At 40.4% G+C, this 9,154-nt stretch overlaps 1 protein-coding gene across 3 annotated transcripts in view; it reads right to left on the bottom strand.

Annotated features, from left to right (window-relative positions):
- Window positions 1-1,019: 1,019 nt before the first annotated feature.
- LSM14B (LSM family member 14B) overlaps window positions 1,020-9,154 on the bottom strand; it is a 32,271-nt gene continuing 24,136 nt past the window's right edge. For 2 of the 3 annotated variants that reach the window (XM_032219103.1, XM_032219100.1), the window contains 6 exons: window positions 7,594-7,758; window positions 7,388-7,465; window positions 6,103-6,264; window positions 5,586-5,739; window positions 4,582-4,762; window positions 1,020-2,297 (listed from right to left, as the gene is read on the bottom strand). In XM_032219103.1, the coding sequence (XP_032074994.1) occupies window positions 4,591-4,762; window positions 5,586-5,739; window positions 6,103-6,264; window positions 7,388-7,465; window positions 7,594-7,758 (731 nt within the window). In that variant the 3' untranslated portion in view covers window positions 1,020-2,297; window positions 4,582-4,590. The remainder of the gene's footprint in view (window positions 2,298-4,581; window positions 4,763-5,585; window positions 5,740-6,102; window positions 6,265-7,387; window positions 7,466-7,593; window positions 7,759-9,154) is intronic. The other variant, XM_032219101.1, reaches the window with a different exon arrangement.

Genomic DNA, 9,154 nt, shown 5'->3' with positions numbered 1-9,154 from the left:
AGAGCAAGTAGTTTTAAAAGGATATATTTCTAATGGGTTTTCATTCATCAGTATTAATGCTTAACTGCCAATTACCAAATTCAAGGAAATGTGCTCATCCCAGAGTTGCTTTATCTGGGCAGCCTATTAATCTCGAGCACTCAAATGGCATGTCAGCAATATTGTGCAAGCAAGAGGCTTTGCTGTTACAAACAACACAGATTCCCCTTGGAAGTATCACATGTATAGCCAGGACTAGAAAGTTGGTATATTGTAGAACCAGTGTCAATAAGAATAGTCTACATGGGGCAAATGTTGACTTCTTTGCAAGGTGAATTGCTATCTTCACAGAACATCTAGGGATGTGTAAATCATCCAACCTTGAATTTAAATTTGGCAAAAAAACCTGAGCTGAATAATCAAATTTAGCTGTTTTAAATATTTAATAAGTGGCAGAAATCAATGAAAAAATAGAACTGTTCAGACTCGATCTTGTCATTTTTGCTCAATTACATGCAGGGGGGTGTGCTTTGCAAGGATATTTTTCCCTCTTAAGCAATCATTTTGCTCTTCCTTCAGAGTGTCCCTACAGACTGCAGCAATGTATAGCATGAGGTTATGTTTTGTAAGACATAAATGTTAAGTATTTAAAAATACTAAACTGGTGGCTTCAGATTGGTTTCTCTAAAAGGAAACCCAATCCATTTTTCATCATTGCTAAAATTTTATTTTCCAAACCTTTCAGCATCTCTTATCCAGGCTAAAGTATTTACATTTCAAAATAGAAATTTAAGGAGCAAGTCACTAGGCTCGCAGGAGAAAATGTTGAAACTTCAGCAACAAAGAACAAACTAAATGATATGCAGTTAACATATTGTATGAAAGTGCTTTTGAAGTAAGGAGACAATGTGTGCATGTGTGTTTTTTCTTAACTCAAGAAATCATGTATCTAATTCTGGGCATCCTAATTACAGCATCTTCCTGGTTTGCAAGCATTAAGTCTTTTCATTGAAAACTTAAAAAAAAAAAAAACCAAAATCAGAACAGTTAAACATTTACATGTTTATTTATAATTACAATTTACATGACTCCATAATGCGACCTCACCACAACGTGTCACTCTTTGCGATGAAGGCCTACAAAAGAAACTAAAGCTTTACACCAACTTAATGCAAGACCTAGGGGGGAGCCATGGAAATGGGGGTGGCGGGATGCGGCCTCCACTAGGGAAGCTTTTCAACAGAATATTTCTACAAGGTAACAAAAGTGGCACAAACCTATTACTAAAGGCTTTTTACCCATTTCCATGCAAGTGTATAATCCCTGTGTGCTCATATCCTCCACAACTATTTTAAAAACACAAAAAAATGAACTATTTATAAAGTTGGGGGACGTGAAGAGCAACTGAATTTTACTGAATGAGCCCAAGCTTCATTTAGAAGTTGCATCTCGCATTTTTGAGAGAATGTGAAACTTGGGACTTTTTCCCCTTTAAATCCGAGAGAGAAAAAGGATCCCTCAAGATTTGCTGAAAGGGCATGATGTGTTTTAAGTTTTAAGCCTTCTCCGCCTACAGAAAATCCGCAGGGGCATAGAATGGCTCATCATTAGAAAATAGACAACGGCATTCATCCCGGATCAGTTTCGAGATACTAATTCTTCTGAGGGGTGACCAGCACTCCAAGCAACTCTGCAGTGTGTAAAACTCCAGAGGAAAGATTTCTCAAGCGGCAAGTCAGAATTACAGATAACATGGTCAGCGACAAATCCCATCACTACATCACACGCACAACATGTTTGCACTAGAATTGGTTTCTAGACATCAATCTGCTCCAAAGGGGGGAAGGGAAGGAAGGTGGAGAGAAAAGCATACAAGTCAGAAGAAAAAGGATACCAGCAGACTTATCTCTTCTCCAAATTTTAAGTTGCTGGTTTCATTTTTTTGGAAGAGTTCAGAATTGCATTGCTTTCTTTAGGAATAGAACAAGCACTCCTCCCTGTTCAACTACAACAGTGGCTAGAACTTAAGAAGCAGCACAGGTTCCTTGCACTACTTGCAAAAGACCCTCACCCGCAAAAAGAGAAAAAATGGGAGGAAAAAAAACAAAACACCTTGAACCGGTGATTCCCGAGCACACTCCTGTTGAAGCAATCCCAGTGCTCCCATCTGCTGTGACAGACTAGCAATAATCCCATCGGAATTTAGGCTTGTGAAGGTAAAAGTTTCATTCATCCATCCTTTTTTTTTTAAGTGCAGCAAGTTTGTATTGTTCCCTCCTTCCTATGTACACAACTTCATAGCGATGTGTCTGAAAGCTCTAAAATAAAACAGGCATGGTTGGTTGGTTTTTTCAAATATACAATAAATTAATTTATTTACTGCTCATCTTATTGCAAGTTGACTCTTTTTATTTATTTACCTTACTCTCCTGGATGCTTGTTTACTTCAAATGAATAATAAAGGGGTGGTGGAGGCATACGGGACAAGTAAAAACAGGAGAATTGGAGGGTATTGGGTGTTTACAATTCCCAGACTTGTCTGAAATGGTATACAGTCTCTTGCTTGAGCAGGGGGTTGGACTTGAAGACCTCCAAGGTCCCTTCCAACTCTGTTTTGATTGCTTGAAATCACTTTAAAAGTACACTGAAAGTATTTTAAGTTCTAAAGGCTAACTAGGTGCAGGTAGTCCTCCACTTATGACTGGTCACTTAAGTCAGTGGTCCCCAACCTTTTTATCGCCGCGGACCAGTCAGCCTTTGATAATTTTACCGTGGCCCGCTGAGCGCGCGCAGGGGTGGGGGGGCGTTGTTCGCGACGACACATTGATTGTTTATATATCAGATTGTATGAGGTCAGGGAAATGTTTGATACTGATCTGGCTGGGTAACTTTAGCCCATTCACTCTATCTAAGCCCCCCCCACCTCACAAGGTTGTCGTGGGGAAAATAGGGGGTGGGAGTATTAGGTATCTTCACTACCATATATAAAAGGAGATACTATCTTAAATAACAAAGTGGGCCCCCACCTCCAAAATATACTAAAAGAAAAAAGATTCCATGTGCTCAACTAATTTTTTTTTAAATCATCACTATATTATGGACTACAGACATATATATATATATATATATATATATATATATATATATATATATATATATATATATATATATATATATATATATATATTACACACACACACACATACATACATGCATATATACATACCGTACGTATGTACGTACGTATATATATATATAATGTCCAAATAACAGGAAAAGCGCTTCAAGGACGAAAGTATATTCCTTTTTTGCAGCCTTAAGAGAACTCTCGTTTTTTGAGGCTCAGAACCAGGCATTCTCGTGGGCTGCAAAAAGGAAACGCGACCCGGGAGCGCAGCCTCCAAGAGTCCATATCGCCAATAACTACGCGTGGGGGGAAAGGAAATGTGTTTTGTGAGGAAGAGAAAGAGCGCGCTTCACCGATGCCCGTTGGCGAAATTTTGGAAGAGAGGCAAGAGACTTCAGGCACCGAGCCCCCACCCCTGGCTGCGGCAACTGGAGCGGGCGGGAGGCAGGGAAGGGGTGGGCAAGACCGCCGCTTTTCCACCATGCGCTGCAATAGCGGCAGCGGCGGCTTGAATCTGGCGACTGCCCCTCACCACCTCAGGCGGCGCTCATACCCTCCCCTTTCCTGCACTACCGTTAGACTCCTCTCAGTCCACCACCCACGCCCGCGGAGGGCGCACGCGCGCCAAAATCGCGCACCCCCCATCTCCCCTCAAAAGACCCCCCCGCCCTCGGCTGCCCGACGTTCTCTCTCTCTCTCTCTCTCTACCTCTCCCGCCGTTCCTTCTCACAAGCCAAGGCCGGGCGGGGAAGCGCCGTCTCCGTCCCGGGCGCGCCGCCCCTCCCTGGGCAACTCGGAGATGACTGATCATGGCCCCCGGCCGCTGCGCGGCCCGGTGCCAGGTACTCCACGGCCCGGCACCGGTCCGCGGACCGGGGGTTGGGGACCACTGACTTAAGTGACTGACTGAAGCTACAGCAGATGTCCCAAAAGTTACAAGTAAGTTCTGGTTTTGAAGAGCCGATGGCCACCCTCCCTCCCAGTCATGTGATTGCATTTTGGGTGCCTGGTAATTGGCCTACATTTCTGACCATTTGCAGCATCCCCTGGTCATGCAACTATGATATATGATTTCCACCAAAACCTGCCATTTTCTTTTGGCATAAAATGTCCTGTAGTAAGCAGTGGTTCGCTTAATGACTGTGGCATTTGCTTAACAACCATGTATTCACTTAACCATCACCCCCCAAAAAAGGTCATAAAATCAGGCAATCCACTTTATGACCATCAAAAACTTATAACCATAAGGTTCCATTACGTTCATAAATTGAGGATTACAAAAACCTTGAAAAGTTCTGCCCATGAGAAAAGCTTGCAACACCATAAAAGCAAATATTTCACTACTTTAAATACCCCTGAAGAGTCTAATCAGTTTTGAGGAACAGACTCATTATAAGCAAACCATTTAATTTTCTTTCTTTATACCAGCTGCTCTAAGAAAGATGAACCTAAAATACTTAAATTTTGTAACTTGCCTGCAGAATTCAAACTCTTCCAGTGCCAACTCTGGGAGTAGCCTGACTTCGCCGCACAGCTCCAGACCCCCTTCCACCACGAAATCCCCCACGAAAACTGCGGCCACGGAGAAATCGCCCAGAAACACCAAAGGTCTCTGTGTTCAGCTTCCGTTCTTCAGCCCATGTTGTACGCCGTGAACTAAAGAACAAAAGTAACCAGTTTTCCTGTTACAGTCCAGTTTTCTTGAACTTCCTGCTGTCTCAAGCAAAGACTAAGACTAAAGTCTTAGCATCATTTCCCACACAAAAGACTGTCACAAAATATCCTATAAAATGTGCTTTATGATTGTAAATTATTCCAAATCATATTGCTGCGGCTGAGATTTCCAAAACACGTAGATCAAGTAATTCAGAAGGATGGATTAGGCATAAAGGATTCAGTAACCAAACAACAGTATTTATGAGAAGTTTCTGCCAAGAATATGTTATATACATTTGACTTTTTTCTGCTTCCCTCTATTATTAAAATCTTAACTGAAGACAGAACTTGGTAAAAGTTAAGAAACAAGGATATCAAGAGCCCCAAAGAGTAGAGTTTCTAAACATTTTGGACTCCCATCACACAAAAATGAGATTAAGGCTCAAATCCAAGGATTTCTAAAAAGTTTTTGGTTGATCAAGTTCTTTTGGTCTCAGATTTCTTCCTCATCCCCATCAATGACTGCTTACCAAATTTTAAATCTTTAGTACTGCAGAGTACTTTAGAGACATAAAAAAATGCTTTTACGACTTTTCAAGCATGGTTTCAAATAATTTGGGAAGGGCTGTGGGAAAATCTACACTATAGGACAAAACTGAGAAACATATTCATTTGCAACTGGAAAAGAACCAGGGACTGTAGAATTGAGAACATTGCTGAAAAGCCTATTTCTGCTCAATATACCAGGATATCAGGCAAAAACAATATTAAACTGACATAATTAGTGTCAAGAGATAAAATAAAGCTGCTAGAGTTCTGTTACCTAGACTTCAGTTCTGAGGAGATGTTATCAAAGAAAGATTTTGTTTTGTCATAATAACAGTTGGGTCCCAGTAGGTCTTCATCTGGGTTGTCATCCCAGTTTTCAGCAGCCACAGTAGGCTCTCCCTTCTCTTCTCCGGTGTCAACTTTATCATCTGATGGAGGATGGGGGAGAGAGAAGGAATCATTATTTTAAATGTGCGTATATAAAAACAAGTTATACTATTACTAGATCAGGGGTCTCCAAACTTGGCAATTTTAAGACTTGTGGACTTTAGTTCCCAGAATCCCTCAGACAAACATGGCTGGCTGATGAATTCTGAAAGTGTACAAGTGCTGGCTGAGGAATCCTGGGAGTTAGCCCACAAGTCTTAAAAGTTGCCAAGTTTGGAGACCCCTGTACTAGATATTGTTTTTCATTCACACCAAGGAGTGTGTGTGTGTGTGTGTGTGTGTGTGTGTGTGTGTGTGTGTGTGGTGTGTGTGTCTGGAATACAAGAAACAGCCAAAATACTAACCCTTGAAATTAAGTTTCTTCTTGAATTCTTTATCCAATTCCTCTCGGTTGAACTGTGCATTGGCACTTTCAAAATCAAAGTCACCTTCAAACTTGATTGTATTCTCTTTCACGGCAGCTGGTCGATTCTGTCCTCTGGAGCGATTCCTAGTTCTTCTATTTCCTAAACAAAAGATGTTACAATCTTCTAGTGAGAATTCATTTTAATTTTAGACAAAGCAAGGCTTGACCTCACATGCTCCCTGCTCAAGGCAATGCATGATGCTGTGTTGTTCAATCACATTTGAATTCCACAGAAGTGATGCCAGCAAGCTGGCTGATCTGGTACTTCTCATACTATTAATGCCTGACTGGCATGAATACCTAGAATTTGACGGAGATCACCTTACACTCAGCAGAAGACTTCCATCAAATCAGAAACTTCAGGAAATGTTGCTTCTGAATCTTGTTTATACAGATAGTCCTCAACTTACAACCATACTCTCTTAGTGATTGTTCAAAATTACAAAGCCCTGAAAAAAGTGACTTATGACCATTTTTCACACATATGACTATTGCAGCATCCCCGTGGTCATACAATCAAAATTTGGATGCTTGGCAACTGGCATGTATTTATGAAGCTTGCAGTGTCCTGGGGTCATGTGATCCACCTTTTGTGCTCTTAAGACAAGGAAAGTCAATGGGGAAGCCAGATCCACTTAACAACTGTGTTACTAACTTAGCAATTACACTGATTCACTTAATGACTGTGGTAAGAAAGGTTGTAAAATGAGGCAAAACTCACTTAACAACTGTCTTGCTTAACAATGGAAATTTTGTGCTCAATTCTGGTCATAAGTTGAGAGCTACCTGTATTGAAACATAGTGAAAAATAATTCTATTTAATGAATATTTTGCTTAACTTCTATTCTATGGAACTTTACAGAAATAAGTTCTTGCATTCTCATTCATTTTAATTTTTTACTTAGATTTGAAATATTTCTCCTAGACCAGCACAGCTTCCTCGGCTAATGCTGCTAAAGTCATATCACTCCATAAGACTTCAGATCCTTGTAGACTATTATACCAATGTCCTTTCACTGTAATTCTTTTAGTTTTTCATGCATAGAGCTGTTGAACTCTTTTAGCCTTCAACTGAAGTAGAAGTATAATGAATTAATTAGGAGCAATTAATCTTGATTCTTCTATGAAAGGTTGCATTACAGCAGTAATGCAAAAGAGGCAATTCAGTTGCTTTAAAGAATTAAATTCAATTACTTTGGACAATTTACAATCAGGTAACATACCTGATCTCCTCCTCTGGGGCCGCCTATTCTCATCATTCACCTGCCCTTGCGTTTGCACAGGTGGTGGGTCAACTATATCTAAGACAAAATAGGAAAACCTGTTCACTCCATAGAGCCAAGATGCTGAAAGGCAACAGCAGATGGTAGTTCCAATTACTATTAATTTAAAACACTGGCATATTGTCTGAAGGAAAAGATTTCAGTACCATTTGTCTTGTGATTCTGCTGAATCTGACGTGTGTTGCGTTGAATTGCTGGAGGAGCTTTGACTGCCTTTTTGGGATTCAAGTTGTTATCCAGCGGGCCAGTTTGAACAGCCTGCTCCACCATTGGACTTTTGCGCACTGAATGAACAGATGGAAAAGCAGCACCTGAGAGAAACCAAGCAATGTCAGTAACCCCTGCATTTGTTCGGACCAAACTTGCTTTGTGCTCAGAGACCTCGGCTCCCCTCAATCCTGTCAAAAGGTTTTCAAAAAAAGAATCTCCTCCTGAAAGAGGCTTAACTCTAGGAAGTGTTAGCCACTGATCAAAAACACTGCACCGATGGAGATGCTACAAGGCACAAATTCAATTTCCCTAGTTCCCGAATAAGCAAATTTCAACAGGTTACTTGAAATAAATTTCACTGTGCGTATTTCACACCAAGGCAGATGGGTTCTCAGATTTAGATGAAAATCACACCCTCTGAATCTTTGGGAAGAAAATCTGAAAGCTAAGCTCTCTCTTTCACACAGAAATTGCGAGTACTGACATAATTGGAAGATCTGGTTGACACACCACAACGAAGTTGAAGTGTGTTCTTTTGACTAAGTTACAATTGACTGTAAGTCCACATGCTAAGCCGAAACCAAACAAGTAACAATGCTCAAAATGACACATGAATGTACCCACATTTACAAAGGCTAGCTGCTCAATTGTCAGGTGATTATGATCATGGATTCCTCTCCATATTGACCCAGGCAGCTAGTAGCAAAACTGAAAGATACCAATATTAAAGCATACCAACAGACTTGTGGGATTTGCTAGCAGATTGGACCTGTCCATCCAGCAGCAAATCTACAAGTTAAAAGCAGCCAATCTAAACATTCCATAATAATTTGGGTTCAATGGAAAACATAGTTTTTCCTGGGAGAACACACATTCCAACTTTCACCAGAATTGGTGTGTTTCAGAAAATCTTTGGCCTGATTATCAGTTTACCTGAGAAAATATTTTCTAATATAAATACCATAACGAGTCATTTGGAAGCCATTCCACTCAAACATGCAAAATTTAGAACAGCTGTGAGAAATTTGTTATCAAAGAAAATTCAACAAAGCCTCCATGAGGAAAGAGACAATCTTTCAGCCTATGTGCCTCAGCTGACCTCAGGAAGGTATGAAAAGCCTTTGAGGGGGAGGAATGAACCAGTAAAGACTTAGAAAAGCAGCTACAATAGTTCAGATTGTTTCTTGACCTCGTCTATCTCAAGGAGCTGACAAGTCCCCTTGACAAATATTAAACTTTATATCTAGTATTGTTTTCTGGCTATTTAACACTGAGAACAGCATGAAGCAGTTGTGAAGGAAATAGAAGCACGGCAAAGTCAAAGGTCCTGCTAAGGACACATGAAGCTTCTGTTTTGGAAGAAAAATAAAACATGCAGATACATGAGTTCCTGTAGTTCTTCAACTGCAGAATTCAGTTAACTGAATATATAACTCTTTACTTTTGATCTATGATTAGGTTCGTCTCCTCTTTCCCATCAAATATTCCATTACTGTG

The sequence above is a fragment of the Thamnophis elegans genome, chromosome 5 (assembly GCF_009769535.1).
Source record: "Thamnophis elegans isolate rThaEle1 chromosome 5, rThaEle1.pri, whole genome shotgun sequence".
In the NCBI taxonomy this organism is placed as follows: domain Eukaryota; kingdom Metazoa; phylum Chordata; class Lepidosauria; order Squamata; family Colubridae; genus Thamnophis; species Thamnophis elegans.
This window is presented reverse-complemented; position numbering and strand designations above follow the sequence as displayed.